This window comes from Ovis aries, chromosome 1 (assembly GCF_016772045.2).
Source record: "Ovis aries strain OAR_USU_Benz2616 breed Rambouillet chromosome 1, ARS-UI_Ramb_v3.0, whole genome shotgun sequence".
NCBI classification, from domain to species: Eukaryota; Metazoa; Chordata; class Mammalia; order Artiodactyla; family Bovidae; genus Ovis; species Ovis aries.
Genome location: NC_056054.1, coordinates 214,471,540 through 214,492,093, shown reverse-complemented (window position 1 = coordinate 214,492,093; position 20,554 = coordinate 214,471,540). Strand labels below are relative to the sequence as shown.

Sequence of the window (20,554 nt, the reverse complement as noted above, 5' to 3'; positions counted from 1 at the left end):
CATTTTGCTGGTTTTTTTTTTTAATTTTAATATTGGAGTATAGGTGCTTTTCAGTGAGTGTTAAATTTCTGCTGTATAGCAAAGTGAATCAGCTATATGTATACATGAAGTGAAGTGAAATGAGAGTTGCTCTGTTGTATTTAACCCTTTGCAGTTTCATGGACCGTAGCCTGCCGGACTCCTATGTCCATGGAATTCTCCAGGCGAGAATATTGGGTTGGGTAGCCATTCCTTTCTCCAGAGGATCTTCCTGACCTAGGGATCGAACCTGGTCTCCTGCATTCTTTACCATCTGAGCCACCAGGAAAGCCACTATGTGTATACATATATCTCCCTTTTTTGGATTTCCTTCCCATTTAGGTCATCACAGAACATTAAGTAGAGTATTATGTGCTATACAGTAGATTCTAATTAGTTATTTAATTTGCATATAGTAGTGTGTATATATCAACCCCAACCTCCCAATTCATCCCACCCTCCCCTTTCATCCCTTGGTGTCTATATGTTTGTTCTTTAAGTTTGTCTCTCTGTTTCTGCTTTGCAAGTAAGTTCATCTGTTGCTTCAAATTTAGGTACTTATTATAGTGTGCCTCTTTAAGCTGAATTATTTTGTTATTCTCCTTCCTGAAAAAGAGAGATCAGTGCCACTTTATAACAACATAAATGATTATGTTCATTATTTAGGGACATTTTATTTATTTATTTATTATAAGTAAATGATTTTATTGTTCATGGCGCAGAAGGAAACATGAGTTCCAATTTTGCGTTGACTTTCTTTGTTGGGGGATGTTTTAGAAGGAAGTAGACTTTCAGGGACACACTGGACATTTTTCTGATTTAGACCTTGTCAATAAGCAATTGGTTGCTCAGAGTAAGGAAATTTGGAATGATTGTTTTATTTTTAAGAACTGTTATGGTATGACAGGGGAGCTGGTTTGTGGTGTATAAAGGCTGATTTTTTTTAAGGACTAAATTGATAGTTTGGGAACTTTTATGGATAATTCAGAGATTTCCATTATCAATATCAAAATTTTTCCTCATGAATAATATGGAAGAACTATGCAAGACAAATGGTATTTTCTGACCCTATGAAATGTACCCTTGGGTAATTGAGAAAACTAAGTTGCCAAACAACATAGAGAATCGAATTTTGAAGAATGTCTCCAAATATAGTGATTTTACTTGAACATAATTCGTGCTAAGGCATTTCTCTGGCAATAATTAGGTTCCAGTCCTAGTTAACCCATGATGAAATCTTTAATATATGATGGTGTGGTTATGTCATCCACATAGAAGAAGAGAACATCTTCCTATTTACTTCAGTAGAATCCTGTCCATTTACTCTGAAATAGTATCCAAGTTTTAAGATATATGTTAAGAGGGGAAGCTTTAAAATATGGCTGCTTTTTGAAATACTGGTCTGGTTTGTCAAGTTAGATACCTACTGACCATGATTTTTGCAGTAATATTAAATGTCAGTTTTTAAGAAAAAGAAAGGAGCATCAAACATGATACCAAGTATCTTACCTACATTATTATATTTAGTTCTTAGAATAACCCTGTAAGCTGAGTGATATTATCTCATTTTACACATGAGAAAAACTGGGGCTTGGGAAATATTAGTATGCTGTTAATATCACACAACTAGTTAGACATTTGGAGAAGACAATGGCACCCCACTCCAGTACTCTTGCCTGGAAAATTCCATGGACGGAGGAGCCTGGTGGGCTGCAGTCCATGGGGTTGCTAAGAGTCAGACATGACTGAGCGACTTCCCTTTCACTTTTCACTTTCCTGCATTGGAGAAGGAAATGGCAACCCACTCCAGTGTTCTTGCCTGGAGAATCCCAGGGACGGGGGAGCTTAGTGGGCTGCCGTCTCTGGGGTCACACAGGGTCGGACACGACTGAAGCGACTTAGCAGCAGCAGCAGCAGCAGTTAGACATTAAGGTGTAATCTCTGAATACAATATCCATTTTTGTTGTTTTTATTTTAATTATATTCAGTCACCCAATAATCATTAGTGTCTAGAGATCCATATTAAGGTCATGAAGGTTTGTTTCATTTTCTGGAGTAATAAAAAGTAAATGAAAAGTGTACAATATTAAAATTTTCTTTTGGCAGATTTTTATAAAAATAAAAGAAAACATAAGGACAATCAATAGTAAAATGGTCTTTTCTGAAATTTATTTCCCATATGAGTTATTGGTCATTTTATCAAGTGTGTTTACCAAGACCTTATTGCACGCCAAACATTAAGCATTCATATTATCATCTCAGTTTTACAGTTGAGGAAACTGAGGTTTAGAGAGTTTAGTTTAAATAACTTACCCAGGTCACTAGGCCTTAACTGGAAAAACTTAACTACTTTGGTAACTACAAATGCACTTAATAGCTTTATCTTAGGCTGAAAAGGAAGCCTTGTAGGGAAGAAATGTGGTATTTTGAACACACGATTCAAAGTTACAGAAAAATTTGTTGAAGATATAAGACTTTATCCTTTCAAAAACGGTGTCTGCATAAGAAACTGCTACTGGGGAGTTAATTGGGACAACAGTAACTTAAGGACTGAAGCACATTAATTGTTAAGGTAGCTTAAAAATTTTTCAGGGCGAAGACCTTTCTAATAATAATTTTCCCAAAAATAAAGGTGAATAAGACATATTAAGAGAATTTAGATCGTCTCAGTTGGCATAAGACATAAGCTCATAAACTTGGGGGAAATGATCCAAATTAGGCAAAAATTTCTGCCTCCAGGAATCTGTAATGGTAGTGACAGGACTCTGAGATTTATTTTTGTTGTTAAGAAACCTAATTGTTTCCATGTTTGATGAGGTTATTCAAGTTTGCTGTATTTCTTCATTTTTTACTCAAATCCATCAATCAGAATGCTAACATTACTTTTCCCAAGCTGCCCAGAATTTTTGATTGGCAGCTATAGCCTTTTAATTTGTAAAATGCATTGATTATTAAAAATGATATTTATTACTGTTTAAAAATATGAAGCTTTGGACTTAGTATAAAGGAGAAAAGCAATAAAAATGAAATCTTTGTTGATTAAATATTTGGAAATGATTGCACTGAAGTCTAGGTGATTTTTTAATGAAATATTTTTATTTAGAAATGGATGAATATCAATAGAATATCCTATTTTTATTCTTTTTTGGTCTTCAAAATAGTTGATCTTCAAAATGTCAGAATCCCAGCCTCATTTCATTGCACATATATCTCTCAATTGAGCAGCCAGCTCAGTTTCCAGACCTGATCATTTTAATCAGTTTAGGACTTCAGTTAGCAGAAGTAAACTGAGCAATTTATTAGAGCAAATAAGCAAAAAAAGAGAGAGGAAAAAAAAAACAACAACAAACCCTGCAAAGCCCTTACATAGAAGAACTAATCTGAAAGTCAAACAACAGGTAAATGAGGAAAAAGTGGTGGTAGGTAGAGCGAGTATCACTTTACCCCATGGTGTTAACTAATTATTTTATTCTTGGCATCTGCTAATACTTTATTAGCTATCATTTACTGATGATAGAAACCAAGCTAGATGCTTTGTAAATATCTAACATTTCATGTTCTAAAAGACATTTGAGGTTGGTTTGTACATGAAAAATAAGGTTAAGTAACATGTATAATGTTGTATTGCTTGAGGTTGAACCCATGCTTGCTTGATGCAAAAAACCATGGTCTCTTCTATCATGCCATTTTAAAATGCAGCGTAATAAAAGATGTAGCAATGTTTCCATGGCGTACTACTCAGCAATAAAAAATAATGAATTGTTGATATACTAAACAGATTTGATGAACCTCAAGAGAATAATGTTGAGTGGAAAAAAAAAGCCAGTCCTAAAAGAGTACATACTATGTGCTTCTTTTTATATAACATTCTTGAAATGGCAAAGCTATGGAAATGGGGAACAAATTAATAGTTGCTAGGGGTTAGGGAGGAAGTGCATGTGGCAAGAGGCAAAAAAGAAGTGGATATTGTTACAAAAGAATAATGCAAAGGACCGTTGTGGTGATAAAATTGTTCTATTTCTTTTATTTATGCAATTATTACTTTATTCATTTATTTAATTTATTTAAATTTTATTTTTCTTGGCCCCTGATTTATAATGTGTTTGTGTCAGGTGTGCAGCAAAGTGATTCACGTATCAGTTCAGCCCCTCAGTCTTGTCCGACTCTGTGACCCCATGAACTGCTCCATTCATATATTCATTCTTTTTTAGATTCTTTTCTCTTACAGGTAATCACAGAATATTTAGTAGTTTCCTGTGCTGTACGCTGTCTTTGTTGGTTGTCTATCTTGTATATATTATAGTGTATGTATGTTTATCCCAAGCACCTGATTTATGCCCCCCACATATTTCCCGTTTAGTAACCATAAGTTTGTTTTGGATATCTGTAAGACTGCTTGTTTTTGTAAATAAGTTCAGTTGTATTGTTTTTTAGAAGTTAGATTTCACATATAAGCGATAACATGATACTGTCTTTGACTTAATTCGCTTAGCATGACAATCTCTAGGTCCATCCGTGTTGCTGCAGATTGCATTGTGTCATTCTTTTCTATGGCTGAGTAATAGTCCATTGTTATATGTCCCCCATCTTTATCCATTCCTCTGTTGTTGGACATGTAGGTTGCTTCTGTGTCTAGGCTACTGTGCGTAGCACTGCGATGAACTTTGGAATACATGTATCTTCCTGTTTCTTGACTCTGGTGGTGAATACATGGAACTGTACAAGTTATAAAAGTGCACAGAACTACACACTCACACTGTCAATCCTCACATATACACATGTACACACGCATATGCACATATATATACGCAGAGAAGTACAAGTAAACTGGGGAAATCTAAACAAAGTCAATGGGTCGTGTTGATGCCGATACCAGATTGTGATATTGTAATACAGTATTGTAAGATGTTACCTTACTGGGTAAGAGTACAGAAGAGCTCTCTGCAGTATTTCTTTCAACTGTATGTGAATCGACAATAATTTAAAATAAGAAGTTTAATTTTAAAAAGGTAGCCAAGGGAGCATAGAAAGGGAACCTTCAACTAGCTTTCGAGCTTTCTGGTCTTTCCTGCTTTCTAAACAGCCAGGGAGCTGGGGTAGGCTTTGACAGACTGTAAATCTGTAAAAGTTCCCAAATGAAAATGGAAAAAAAGACAGCAAGACCTGGCAATGGAACCAGAGCTCTGTTATATTTCAAATGAGTGTAAATCCCATGTAAAGAATTTTAGCCAGTCCTTCCCTCCTGGACCTTGACAGTGGCCATTCAACCCCAATAACTGCTCAGATATAGAGAATGCACAGGCTATCTGTTTTAGATAAAATGAGCTTTCTTTTTTGGCTAATAAAGATAGTATGTTAAACGTATAACTGATTTTGTGTATGTAACTTGGCTATACTATTCATATACAGTTATTTATCAGAAAATACATTTAATACAAATGATATTTGTATTGTGAATATGTAGTTGCTGCATACTGTAAATGTTAAGTAAATATCAATCCTTAAGAATGCCTAAATTTTCGCTTGTACATCTTAATATACTCCAAACAAGGCAATTTTTCATGCATTCTTCCCATTATTTGTTTTCATGTTTCTCGCCTGTCTATATGTTGAGTCCTAGGATTGTGGGACAATTCTTCTCCATTTATTAAAATATCTTTAGTATTAAAGAATTAGTAGTGTTAGTATTGTCTTTTACCTTGGGCATAATACCATGCAAATAGAGATAATTAAAGTGTATTGAAATAATTTAAAAGTGAATGGTGAGGAGAAAAAAAGGGTGAAGTAGCATGTATAACTACTCAGAGCATGTTATTTCCAGGAAAGGAGAGGCTACAGAATCAGAGCTATAGGACCTGAGACCCAGAGATAGAATATTTCTGAAGCCCTCAGACAGTGCTTTGTTGAGGGACCAGGGCAGGATATACAGATGTTCGAACAGTTATGGAGTGAAAGATAGCTATCATCTGGACCAGAAGGGTGGTCTGGAGACCTGAGATTCACACCTAAGGATACAATAGGGAGCCAAACAGTTATAGGATTTTGTCTTTCTCCAGACCTAAAAGTAGTTCCATCTTACATCTGCTTAGAGCTAGGTGCTAGAATAGATTTCTGTCATCCAGTCTAGTCCAGAAACATGTATGAAGTTTAAGCTCTTCTTGCATATAGTTCTATATATTTCATATCTCTTCATTGCTTCATCTTCATTTCCCAGAACTTATTAATAAATTTATCATTTAAAGTCTTCAAGTGGCCCTTAAATTATTTTGGAGAGAATTTGATTTTGAATTCCTTAGCAACAGTTGTTCTGTTTTGTTTTTAACCAAGATGATTTCTTTACAGATAGAATTTTTGTTGTCCAGAGACCACCATATAGACTGGATTAGCTTCATAACCAATATATGACACTTAGACATTCTGAACATCTAGTCTTAAAAACGTGGATACAGATAGAAATAGAGATGTAAATATCTAAATACTTATATCCATGGGGAAAATACACTTCTATAAATGCACCATCTCACTACCAACCAGACACTGTGAGTTAACTACTCACATAACCTTCCACAATCATACCTTTGTTGTATGTTAATGTCCACATTTGGTAGATTCAGAAACTAAACTTTGGAAACATTAAGTAGTTGATTGAAAGCGATACAAAAATACTTGAGGTGGAATTAAATATGATGGCTGACTAGAGCTCTGTTCGTTCTGTGACGTTAAGTGGCTGTTTTCAGAGAAAAAAAGGCCCGATATAATATAATTTAATTTTCAATTGTCTACAATTTCTGGTATAATGTTTAAAACTTATGTTTGGTCCTGTGAATGGAATATGTGTCATTTTTCTCAGTTTTTCCCTTATCTTGTTATATGTACGTGAAAACAGTTATGATATCAGCTGTTGAAACAGTTTCTAAATTGAAATGCAATACATACAGTCAATCTGAGTGTCCACAGGCCTTTAATGTGACAAGAGTAGTTTATTCTCATAGCATCTCTGATATAGTCATAAAACAAACATATACTAAATGCCTACTATTTATCACTACTTGCACTACATACTGGGAACACTAAGATGAATATGACATGGTTCCTCCTCTTAAGGAACTTAATTGGTGGAAGGGATATGTAAGACTTATATAAGAACTATGTCGTTAGCATTAGAAGTCACAGAAAGGCCATGGGTTGTACAAGGAAGGGAGAGCTTATCTGTGCCTAGGTATTACAGAACCGTGGGGAAACTAGGACAGGCTTCAAAAAAGTGATGATGCTTGACTATGAATTACAGGAGTAGTAGTAATTATCAGGTGGACATCCTTGAGTCATTCTAAACAGAAAGATTCATGTCCTGAGATTTCAGAGGTGTCGCAATAGTGCACTGTTGCAATAATCACTATGGATTGACTCAAAAAGTTGAGGAGGTGGCTGAAAATGAGGCTTGGAGAGGTACACTGAGGCCAGATTTATCAGGAACTTGTACAGTAGTAGCCAAAGGATTTAGTCTTCATGAAGGTGGTAATGAAAACCACTCATGAGCAATATTTTTTAATTAGGAGAATGACGTGATCTGATATGAATTTCAAAATAATCACTTTTGGCAACAGCATGGAAAAAAGATATTAAAAGCATCTGGAAGCAGAATACTAGTTGAGGGGCTTAGATGTAATCTTGGGGAAAAATATGGGAGCCTTCAAATAGTTGAGAAATATAGGAGCCAATTCAACAAGAATTGAGAAGAGAGGAAGATTTTAGAGATATTTAGAAGAACATGTTGCTTTGTGACATGTCAGAGTTGAATAGTCTCTAAAGGCTGGGTAGTTTTATGAATAGAGAGAATATAGTAAGCGGAGCAGGGTTTAGTTGGGAATTTAATAAATTTGATTTAGATATGTTGCTGAGTTTGAGAACACTCTGGAGACCACCAATTAGTTAGTACTGAGCCAGTCTGTCAATACAAAGAATTTCATTTTGCATTGTTATTCAGTCTAGATGTTAAAAATGTAGAATTAGATTTTAGAAGCAATCTAAGGTTGATAAAAGACAAGTGGATGAGTTAATTGGGATTTTTGGTAAGAGAAAAATGTGGTTGACTAGGGCTAGTAAAAATGACTAAGTATAGGAAGAGATTGATAGATCAGCAGAAAATGCACAGATCAAGGACTCAGAGATTCCAGGATCTCAGAAAGAATAAAGGAATGAAAGAGCTGAAAATAGTTCAAAGATTTTACAGGTAGAACAATCCTGAGTCATATAGTACTCTGTAGATTAGGGTTAAATGAGTGGGTTGCTGAAACAATTTGGGGATAAATTTTTGTATAGAAGAAGAGAATTAAAAATACTGAGAAGCTGGCGAATAGAGTACATATGTTGAAGTCACTCAAAATTATTACAGGAGTTAGATTGGACAGGGAGATTGTAAGCCAGGTTATTTTTTTCTGTCAGTGTAAGGGAATGATTTGAAGATCAGTAGAAGAAACGATGGCACCCCACTCCAGTACTCTTGCCTGGAAAATCCCATGGACGGAGGGGCCTGGTGCGCTGCAGTCCATGGAGTCGCTAGGAGTCGGACACAACTGAGCGACTTCACTTTCACTTTTCACTTTCATGCATTGGAGAAGGAAATGGCAACCCACTCCAGTGTTCTTGCCTCAAGAATCCCAGGGACGGGGGAGCCTGGTGGGCTGCCGTCTATGGGGTCGCACAGAGTTGGACATGACTGAAGCAACTTAGCAGCAGCAGCAGCATCAGAAGAAATGATTAGAGTGAAGAGTAAAAGATAGTGTAGTAAAATACTTTTGGCCTCAAGGAGAGCGGACTTTTTCAAGAATGAATTCACATTCTTAAAGTTGAAGCCAGAAGCCAAGAAGATGCCTGGGGTGACCCTTGGGGCTGATGAGAAACCAGTTGCATGAGTACCATGGCTAGAGGCTGACCGTGGATGGCTGAGTCATGGAAACCAGCTCCATGGTTTAAAGTGTACAGCATGTTCTACGATGAAAGTTCTTTGGAAAACAAATGCTGAAGGAACATTAATTATGATTGCCAGTAGTCAGGGAACATTCTACTAAAGATATAATATTGGACTAACACTTGGAAGGAATATAGGATTTGGGGTGGAGGAAGATAAAGGAAGAAGATGGAGGGAAATACTTCAGAATAACAAATATTTTGAGGCTGCAGTGGAAAGATGAGGATGGAAAGATTATCTTGTCTTTAAATTATATTTTTTTCTTTAGCAGGAGTATTAGTTTTGTGCTAATTTATGTGAATATACCGCAGGTTTCTTAGAAATTTTATTTACATATTGCATGCTGATAGTCGTTTGTAGAATAGTAACAGCATTTATTTGAAAAAGAAGATGCCATTTTAGCAATGATCAGAAATATACTTTTAGTATAAATCATCACTCTCGTAGTTCTAGAAATGCCTAAAAATGTTTCTTTTAAAGTAAAGGTTGAAAGTTAATAGTGTAATCTTTTGATTAATTTTAAATATAATCATTAGTTTTTAGAACCGTGTTCTCTCTGTTATGAAGGTGGTGAATTTTAAAAATTCTAAATGAAATTCATTTTCAATTCTAATTCCGTGAATGTCAAGCAGCAAAATGGATCAAGGTCATCATCCTTGTGTTTTCTCAGTAACACCATTTTATGACTGTGATGATATTCCAGCATGAATTTGAAACATGTTAAGGGAAAATGACTGAAGGAGAGGAAGTTGGTTGACAGCCCGTCTAGACCTCTGTCATGAGGGCATATGTAAGGAAACTGAAGTAACTTTGGGGGTTGAATTATGTGTGTGTCTGTGTGTATGTATGTATATATAGACATATATTATAATTTAATTCTTGGCCTTAAAATTCTTTGATCTGACTTTATATTTAAATGAATATATATAATACATAATATATATAATACATATATGATATATAATACATATTAAATATACCCACTGAATAGAGATATTTTATATTATATATTTTGTATTGTATAGACACTATATAAATAAAATACAAGGCTAAAGACTATTCTGAACCAAGAACTGAAACAGATGCACTCTTTGTGACCCAAATTAATCAATCTGATGCCTAGGAATGAGAATTTGAAACATGGGAAACTGGGTCAGACTTTCTGTTTCAGGCTGCATTAAAAAGAGAGCTAGAATAATTCATCTTAAAGATTGCCCATTTGCTTCATGTTAAAGCATATTTTTCAGGAAAATAATGTTTACCAGTAGGGATTTTATCTACAGTTTTTCATTTGTAATTTGTTAGGCTATCAAATCCATGATGACAAGATTGACTGTTAACTTTGTATAATTTCAGACTACTCTCCAAAACACATGTAGTATTTTCCATCCTGTGAGCTGAGATAAGCAGAGGTTGTTTTATATGCAGAGCACTTTTTTTTTTTAACACAACACAGTAAGGAAATAGAAACATGAAATGTTTGTTTCAAGTCAAGTTGCAAAATGACTTTATGGTCAGTGTTTGGGTGTGGAGGAGGAATAGAAGAAGATTGATGTTTTGATGGATAATAATTGACTCTTAGCTGTTCTCCCTCTTCTAAAGGCAAGGATGAATTTGCACTGATGCTTCCTTGCTGTCATTCTAAATAATATATTTCTGTGGCTCAAGCTGTTATCAGTAATTGTAAGTAGGTATTTCTGTGACAGTCAGCCCTCTGGAGCCTGCCTGATGAATCTGTCCTTGGCCCCTTCAGCCCTCCCTGGCTGCCGTACTGGAGGTATGTCTCTGCACTCCCTCCCTCTCAGGATGAGACCCACAGTCTTTTGGAACTGTTTTTTATAATGAACTCCCTGAGTAAGAAGCATTTGAATGCTGATTAAGCGCTTGTGCTCTGGACTCAAAACTGCCGATAACTACTTATTTGATGTGTGAGGGGGCAAGTTATTTCAGCTCTCTGCACCAGATTCCTGCACTGAGAATGGGAATGTTGACAGCAACCTATCTCACAGGAATGTGGTCAAGCTGAATGAGCAGGCAAGGGATACCCTTAGCACAGAGCTGGTATGAGCTCAATGAATGCTCAGTGCTATACTTATTGTGATATTTGGGAATTCATTGGACTATTCCACTCAGCACCCTTATTTTTTAAAAATAATATATTTATTTATTTTAATATAAATTTATTTATTTTAATTGGAGTTTTTAGAAATATTTATAAAGGATTCTGAGGTTTGTAAAATGAACTAAGACTGACAGATGATGTAAGCCTCATTAAGTAGGAAACCAAGCTGTGAAGTTTGTGAGACCTGATTTGAACCTGACCTTTGCAACTCTCTTGGCTCCGTTTTTCATTTTCAAAATGGTGATAATACACCTTATAGGATTTTGAAAGAATTAGATGGAAAGTATAAACATACCACTTCACATGGCTGACATCGTGAATTTAAGAAATGATGACTATTGCTATTATTAATACTATTTTGAAAATTGTTATTAAATAATTCCTTTTATGAAGTCATCTCTACTCATCTATAACAATAGCTATTACTATATATGCCATGATTTTCCAAAAGATACTTAAAAAACAGTTGCTTATACATCATTTATAAATACATGCCAGCTGCATATTAATACTAAATGGAAGAAAGCAACATTTAAATTTGTTTTTGTAAAACTAACCACAAAAATGCATGCTGTCTGCATACCTTTTAAATTGCTGCCCGAGATGTCATTGGATTATATACTAGAAAGTCATACATATTGAAACCTGAGGGTTATATCAAATTTAGGTATCTCTTCAGTTGAAGAAATCCACCAAAGCTTTTGTAATTTAAGGAGATTTCTCTAGTATGAGAGAATATTTAGAGATTTTTATTAAATTGTCATCCCTGTAACAGCAACTCTTAGAACTAGTGACAGAGATGAAAGCTGTGCTTTTATTATAGGGCATTCTGTATACAGCATGCATTTTTGTGGTTAGTTTTACAAAAATAAATTTAAATGTTGCTTTCTTCCAGTTAGTATTAGTATGCAGCTGGCATGTATTTATAAATGATGTACGAGCAACTGTTTTTTACTCCCTTTAAAATACAGAGATTTCATTTGATTCGCATTTCTTTCATTTTTATCCCCTTGTGTTCTCAATGGAAGAAATGATCTTTCCTGCATATTTTAGGCTCTTCTTCCCTGCCCCTTCCTCTGTTCCCATGAATTTCATGCTGCTTCATGCACTGTGTGTTTGAAAAGACCACATTTAGTGAGTGTTGCTATTATCTTTCTGGAAAATAGGGTTGAAATTTTCTCAGATCCCACTAAGCTTTCCTTCGCCTGTCATAAATGAGTGTGTAGAATTGATTCCAAATGGAGGGATCTCCCAGGGGCAGAGTGATAACCAGTGCTGAGACATGTAAAAGGTAAAGAATTGAGAAAAGACTAGATTTGATAACCTAGGGGTAATAACACGAAATATAGTTTTCTTGTCCTCTTTTTCTCACTCCTCATTTTCATAGTAATAAAGTAATCACTTAATTGGAAGTTAATCACTTCCTATGAGCAAATCATTTTTGCTTGACCTCAGATCCATACAATTAAAATGCAAGGCATTCCCTTCACTTGGTTGGAAGGATCAAATAAGATAATGTGTATGGTGGAGGCATAAGATAAACTGTGATGTTGACAAGGGTATGTCAAGTATTATGCTTTGTATTTTGTGAATGTTTGCAAATCTAATCATCCTTTCAACCCTAAGAGGTGCATATTATCGCCATTTGGCAGATGAAAAAACAGATACCAAGGATATGTGTTAGAAATGTCTATAATGTTTGATTTTAATCAAGGTCCAGCTGATTCCAAAGCTAGTGGTTACTGTTTTTGATCATGATATACGAATATAGGATATTATTTTTAATACTTAATTATATGAGTACTTATTTTATTCTGTGAGTTAAAATTCAAGCTGCTAAACCAGAAAATAATTCAGGGTGATTATTAACTTTTCAAAAGAATTTTTTGCTTTTGATGACACAAGAGTGTATTTTAAATAGAACTTTTTTTCCTAGTGCAATTAAGATACAATTTGATATTTAGAGACTTCATTTATATTCAAATTTCCAGAAACGTGGCTTGGTGAAACTGACGAGTCCCTTCAGTGCATTTTCACTTTGAGCTCAAAAAGTAGATGAAACATATTTGACAAGGATAAATTTGGAGGTTAAACATCAGAATCTGCATAGTGTATTTGCCATGTTTTCAGCAGTGTGTAAGTCTGAAGTGTCCCTGAGTAATAAGATGTAAGTGGTGTTTATTGCTCTCATTTACTTACAGGCCATTAGCTTTCCTCACATCTCGACTTTGAAGACCTAGGCCAAAGGAAAATATGCTTGTGATGTCCAAAGAACTCAGTTTTTAAAGTGTACTGAAGTGGTCCCATTTGATCTGTGAGCTCATGTGATACTCAATTTAAAACATTTTTAAAGTGATGGTCACTGAGTCAGGTTATTGTTTGCTTCTTTGTTAGTTTTAAAATTATATATTGAGAATTAATATGAAAGAGGTTTTCTGTAAAAGATATTTAAAATTTGAAAGTTGTATGTTGTTTAATGGACTATACATTCATCTCAATGTAGTATTTTTCTGGCCAAAACAGCTGCGACCATTGCTCAGCTATTCTAAAACTTAGAGAAAAGAACAATGGAATGATATTTCAAAAGCTTTAAAGGTAAATAATCCTTGTCTTACATCAATCTAATGATTCAGAAGTTATTGTTTTTATTAAAGTTCTTTTACACTGCAGATAATATATTATTTCATACTGATAGAACTTAATTTGTGTCATCATTTTAAGCCTCTATGCCTCAGTATGGTGTCAATGAGTATTACCATGATGTTAGCCTTCATTATTAGACTATCTAAGGGCCTTTTTCTTTAATAATGGAAGCTAATTTAATAATGTATGGTTTGTGTTTCATAAAAAGATAATTACAGAATACCCAGTAGTTGCTTCAGTTGAAAATCAATTTAAATAAGTTACTCCCAATATTACAATAGACACAAAATGAAACTTATTGGTAATTACTAACTGTAAGACAAAATCTTCAGAAACCCTGTGGACAAGAAGGGAACAGATTTGAATCATTTTTTATGTATGCTTAAGACATATCCTCAGGTTTTATGAGCTGTGTGGGCTGAGGTTACTAATATCTTAAGGAAATTAAGTGCTAAATGTGTTCTGAATGCACTGATAATTTGAAGTGTTCTAAACACTATGGTAAAATGCTCCTAGGATTCTTCAGTTCAGTTCAGTCGCTCAGTCATGTCTGACTCTTTGCGACCCCATGAATTGCAGCACGCCAGCCTCCCTGTCCATCATCAACTCCTGAAGTGTACCCAAACCCGCATCCATCGATTCGGTGAAGCCATCCAGCCATCTCATCCCCTTCGTCCCCTTTTCCTCCTGCCCCCAATCCCTCCCAGCATCAGAGTCTTTTCCAATGAGTCAACTCTTCGCATGAGGTGGCCAAAGTACTGGAGTTTCCACTTTAGCATTATTCCTTCCAAAGAATACCTAGGGCGGATCTCCTTTAGAGTGGACTGGTTGGATCTCCTTGCAGTCCAAGGGACTCTCAAGAGTCTTCTCCAACACCACAGTTCAAAAGCATCAATTCTTCGGCGCTCAGCCTTCTTCACAGTCCAACTCTCACATCCATGCATGACTATTGGAAAATCCACTGCGTTGACTAGAGGGGCCTTTGTTGGCAAATGTAATGTCTCTGCTTTTTGATATGCTATTGAGGTTGGTCATAACTTTCCTTCCAAGGAGCAAGCATCTTTTAATTTCATGGCTGCAGTCACCATCTGCAGTGATTTTGGAGCCACCCAAAATAAAGTCTGACACCATTTCCACTGTTTCCCCATCTATTTCCCATGAAGTGATGGACTGGATGCCATGATCTTAGTTTTCTGAATGTTGAGTTTTAAGCCAACTTTTTCACTCTCCTCTTTCACTTTCATCAGGAGGCTTTTGAGTTCCTCTTCACTTGCTGCCTTAAGGGTAGTGTCATCTGCATATCTGAGGTTATTGATATTTCTCCCGGCAATCTTGATTCCAGCTTGTGCTTCTTCCAGCCCAGGTTTTCTCTCAATGTATTCTGCATATAAGTTAAGTAAGCAGGGTGGCAATATATAGCCTTGACGTACTCCTTTTCCTATTTGGAACCAGTCTGTTGTTCCATGTCCAGTTCTAAGTGTTGCTTCTTGACCTGCATATAGGTTTCTCAAGAGGCAGGTCAGATGGTCTGGTATTCTTATCTCTTTCAGGATTTTCTACAGTTTATTGTGATCCACACAGTGAAAGGCTTTGGCATAGTCAATAAAGCAGAAATAGATGTTTTTCTGGAACTCTCTTGCTTTTTTCCATGATCCAGTAGATGTTGGCAATTTGATCTCTGGTTCCTCTGCCTTTTCTAAAACCAGCTTGAACATCTGGAAGTTCACGGTTCACGTATTGCTGAAGCCTGGCTTGGAGAATTTTGAGCCTTACTTTACTAATATCGCTGGGTGGTTTTTGAGCCCTTAAGTTAATAGGTATCACTGTTATTCCTTAGCCACTGCATGGAACATCGGCTACCAGGCATGAAGCAAGGAGGATATTAAGATCTATCTATTAGCGATAGGTTGAGACTCAGTGATTCAAGAACGTGAGCTCTGTGTTGATAGAACAGGTTTCCCTGGTAGCTCAGCTAGTAAAGAATCTACCTTCAATGCAGGAGACCCCAGTTCGATTCCTAGGTCAGTAACATCCCCTGGAGTAGGGATAGGCTACTCATTCCAAAATTCTTGGGCTCTTCTGGTGGCTCATCTGGTAAAGAATCCATCTGCAGTGCTGGAGACCTGGGTTTATCCCTAGGTTGGGAAGATCCCCTGGAGGAGGGAACAGCTACCCACTCTGGTATTCTGGCCTGGAGAATTCCTTGGACTGTATAGTCCATGGGATCGCAAAGAGTTGGACATGACTGAGCAACTTTCCTTTTCTTTCACTATGTTGATAGGACAGCGAGATGAGTGTCAGGTAAGAACTGATATCCGGGAAATTCAATAATTCAACCTAAGTCAAGATGGGGTGACTCTGAAGCAGGAACTGGAGTTCCCTGTATATTTTATATCAAAAAGGTAAGCATGATGAGAGGGTTTAATGTGGGCATGAACCAATCATTTACTTCTCAACATCAGATATTATCACACAATTGAAATCAAAATAATAATCTTCTCACTTGGTTGAGAAAATCAGAATCCAAAACTCATGAGGGGGATGTGTGTATAGAGGAGGAAGGAAGACGATTGTATCCAGCTATAAGAAGAGTAAAGGGAAGAAGGAGAAAAAGAGGCATAGCAGATCCCAATAATCATTGGACATGCTCACTTGTAGAGGTGGCTAATATTTATAAATTTTAAAACATTTTATAAGGAAATGCATTGAGTTAAGATCCAAGGACCTTGTCATTTTGGTCACACTACACATTGATTTTTCATAGCATAACTCTGGAGCAATATTGAGATAACTGAAGCTGGAGAAATTTCAGCTTATTCTTGAGTTGCTGAATTCAGAGTTCTCTTAATATTGTATTGTGATGAAGAGACATGAAGTATTTGGTTAAAAATAATCAAGACAAAATAACCCCAATGGTTTAATCAGTGAAAGTTTTTTTTTTTAATTTCTCTTGTTTTAATTTTCAAAAAGGAGATTTAAACTTATTTTATTTCACTTCTGTTAAAGTCAGAGTTACTGTATTCTTAAAGCTTTTGAATTCAAATTATGCTCTGTGGTGATTTCCTAAGGATGGTTAATTTTCGTTTTCATCATTGTGTAAAATTCTGCGAGCCTCTAATCATAGGTATGCTGTTGCTTATCTGTGTTTCTCCTAGTCATGTAGATGAGCTAGACAACTGCACTTCAATGTCTTACATATAATAGACACTCAAGGACTTCCTATTAAATTTCAGTGATATATTTGGCATAGTGACATGTGTTCAGGAAGGGTAGTTATCATGGTTGAGAAAGTGTGTGACACTGGCATGGTGTTAATCTGTGTATGTTGGGTGTTGCTGTGATTGCCAGGAAACTCCAAATGGAATTGACAATTATGTTGTTTTCCTCAGATTTGGGACTTAGCCATAATTGTGGAAGCATAGTAGGTTCCTCTGAAACAGTGGTTCTCAAAATGAGGTTTCTTTTTCTGACTTATTTTACTCTGTATAACAGGCTCTAGGTTCACCCACCTCACTGACTCAAATTTGTTCCTGTTTATGACTAATATTCCATTGTATATTTATAACACAACTTTTTAATCCATTCATCTGTTGATGGACATCTAGGTTGCTTATGTGTCCCCTCTATTGTAAATAGTACTGCAATGAACATTGGGGTAAATGTGTCTTTTTGAATTATGCTTTTCTCAGAGTATATGCTCAGTAGTGGGATTGCTGGGTCATATGGTAGTTTTATTACTATTTTTGAGGAATCACCATACTGTTCTCCATAGGGGCTGTATCAGTTTACATTTCCTCCAACAGTGCCATAGGGGAAGAGGGTTCCCTCTTCTCCACATCCTCCCCAGCATTTATTGTTTGCAGACATTTTTATGTTGGCCATTCTGACCAGTGTGAAGGGATACCTCACTGTAGGTTTGTTTTGCATCTCTCTAATAATAAGTGATGTTGAGAATCATTTCATGTGTTTATTGGCCGTCTGTATGCCTTCTTTGGAGAAATGTTGGTTTAGGTCTTCTGCCCATTTTTTGTTTGGGTTATTTTATTTATTTATTTATTTTATATTGAGCTGCATGAGCTGCTTGTATATTTTGGAGATTAATCCTTTGTCAGTTGCTGCATTTGAAATTATTTTCTCCCATTCTTAGGGTTGTTTTTTCATTTTCATTATAGTTTCCTTTGCTGTGCAAACACTTTAAAGTTTAACTAGGGTTGAGTATACTACAAAACTACAATAATCAAGACAGTATGGTACTGACATAAATACAGAAATATAGATAAATGGAATGAGATAGAAAGCCCAAAGATAAACCCACACACCCTTCAGCACCTTACCTTTGGCAAAGGAGATGAAAATATACAATGGAGAAAAAAACAGTCTCTCAATAAGTGTTTTTGGAAAACTGGACAGCTACATGCAAAAGAATGAAACTAGAACATTTCTTAACACCATACATAAACTCAAAATGGATTAAAGACCTAAATGTAAGGCTAGAGACCATAAAACTCTTAGAGGAAAGCATAGGCAGACTACTTTTTGACATAAAGCACAAGATCCTCTTTGACCCACCTCCTAATGAAAATAAAAACAAAGATAAACTTAGTGTACTTGTAATTATACTGAAATGAAACTAATAGATGATATTCTCTACCTATATATGCCGTTTTAAAAACTAATTTTAAAATGATATATACTTCATTATGTAAATGCATGGGTATGGCTTCACTAAAAGATAGAGTAGTCAGATGCATATGCCTATGAATAGAATTGCTAAAATGGCTAAAATGCAGACAAATACATGTGTGAGATACAGGCGCTGGAGACACAAACACTACCAGAGCTCTGCTGTCAGTCACCCCATTCTCCAAAATGGTAAGTGACTCTCGATAATGTTCTGAAAAAGAAAATACAAATTGTGTCTGGATTTTTAAAAAAATAATTGTATTTGGGAAGATTCATATTCCTATTCAACTGTGACAAAAATAAAATTTTTAAATATTGATATGTAAAACGGGGTTAAGTTATGGGCTCAGATAAGTACTTTTTTTTTTAACATGTATATCTCCAGCAAGGTGTTTGAAAAGTGCATAAGCTGAGATTTCAGATAATTTTCCTGTACAATATTGTTCTTAAAAACAGAACATCTAGCAAGTAGTGCCAAACAATCAATAAGAGGCTCCCAAATTAGAAACAAACCAACATAAAACAGTCTAGAGGGCACCAGCCACTCTAATCGCATACTAGTTTAAAAATCTGAGACTAGTTTTAAAATCTGAGTTAAATTTCAAGAAATAGTGTTCTAAGAAAGGTCTAAAATCAACAGTAGGGAATGCAATAGTGAGACATTGTTGTTTAGTTGCTCAGTCATGTCTAACTCTTTGTGACCCCATGAACCCCCTTTAGGCTCCTGTCTGGAATTTTCCCAGCAAGAATATTGGAGTGGGTTGCCATTTCCTTCTCCAATAATAATACATTCTAGTATTTAAAATGCCTGATCTTATGGGTGTTCTGTGGTTCATACATAGAAATGTATTTGTTTGAGTTGTGGACCTAAACTGAATCTGAGTGAGAGTGTGCTTGGACTTTTCAAGGCCCTTTTCTTCAAATATTAAATGACACTACATGCCATAGTATTTGTTGAACATGTTTTGCAGATCGATAAGTCAAATATGTGTGCTTAGTTACTCAGATGTGTCCAACTCTTTGAGACCTCATGGACTATAGCCTGCCAGGCTTCTCTTTCCATGGGGATTCTCCAGGTAAGAATTCTGGAAGAGATTGCTGTGCCCTCCTCCTGGCAATCTTCCCAACCCAGGGGTTGAACCCAGGTCTCCCACATTGCAGGTGGATTCTTTACCAGCTGAGCCATCAGGGAGGCCCATGAATGCTAGAAATTTTGTTATGGAAATTTCCTTAAATACTGATGTAAGGATTTGTTAATGGCTTCCGAAAAGGCAACAGAATCTTCTTAATTTGTTTGTTGTCCTGAGGTAGTAAGTTTCAGTAAGCTTAGACCAAGTTAATGATTCACTGGGATTTGAATTTTGGCCTTGAAAAACGATATTGTTTTCTTAGGACTTTGGATTCCTCTGAGAGCGTCATGGCTGGGAAGCAGAGAACAACTAAAAGGTCATTTGTATTTTCTATTTAATCTTAGTAATACTGTGGAATTAAAGAATCATAGTTACTTAGAGAGCCATTTAATTGGTTTAGTTATTAAAATAAGGGTGTTTATTGAATACTACACATGTGCCAAACACTATGTTATTAAAGATACTGTAGGCAAATCACATGGTCTAACTCATATTCTAACTGGCTGTGTAGGAAAATTACTCTTGCCTTCCTCTACTGGTTAAAAATTAGCTAAACTTCCTATCTGTTTTTTTTTTTTAAAACTTCCAATCTGTTTTAAATAGTCTTATAGTCAGTATTCAAAATTAGGCTTCAAAATCTCATGGACAAATTGCTACTTTCTGAAATAAAATTTTATTACTGCCTTTTCCTCCCTAAAGTTGTATCAGGAGTATTTGGAATGGTGTTATATGTGAGACTGTGGCAAATGGTGAGTTTCTCCATTTCAGTATCCTGTTGCCAGATTTAGTTCCTGCACCTTCCATGTGAGTGAACCAATTATTTGTGATTGATATTTGCAGCTAGTACAGTTTATGTCCCATCCTGATAGATCTTGATCTCCTCTGACTGACTACACTGGCCCCATTCGGCTCCAAGGAAGTTGGACCCTGGTTTCTGCTCTGATTCACTTCCACCCACTTTTCTGGATTCTTCTATATCGTCCTGGTGAT

The 20,554-nt window shown here is 35.9% G+C and overlaps 1 protein-coding gene across 5 annotated transcripts in view; it reads left to right on the top strand.

Annotated features, from left to right (window-relative positions):
• The window catches only part of NLGN1 (neuroligin 1), a 784,978-nt gene that overhangs the window by 96,584 nt on the left and 667,840 nt on the right, over positions 1–20,554 (top strand). The window contains exons 1-2 of one of the 5 annotated variants that reach the window (XM_060393572.1): positions 19,431–19,510; positions 19,827–19,880. The exons of 3 other annotated variants lie outside the window; for them this stretch is intronic. In XM_060393572.1, coding sequence (XP_060249555.1) covers positions 19,465–19,510; positions 19,827–19,880 — 100 coding nt within the window. In that variant the 5' untranslated portion in view covers positions 19,431–19,464. Of the gene's footprint in view, positions 1–19,430; positions 19,511–19,826; positions 19,881–20,554 lie in introns of those variants that run through there. One more of the 5 variants, XM_060393569.1, reaches the window with a different exon arrangement.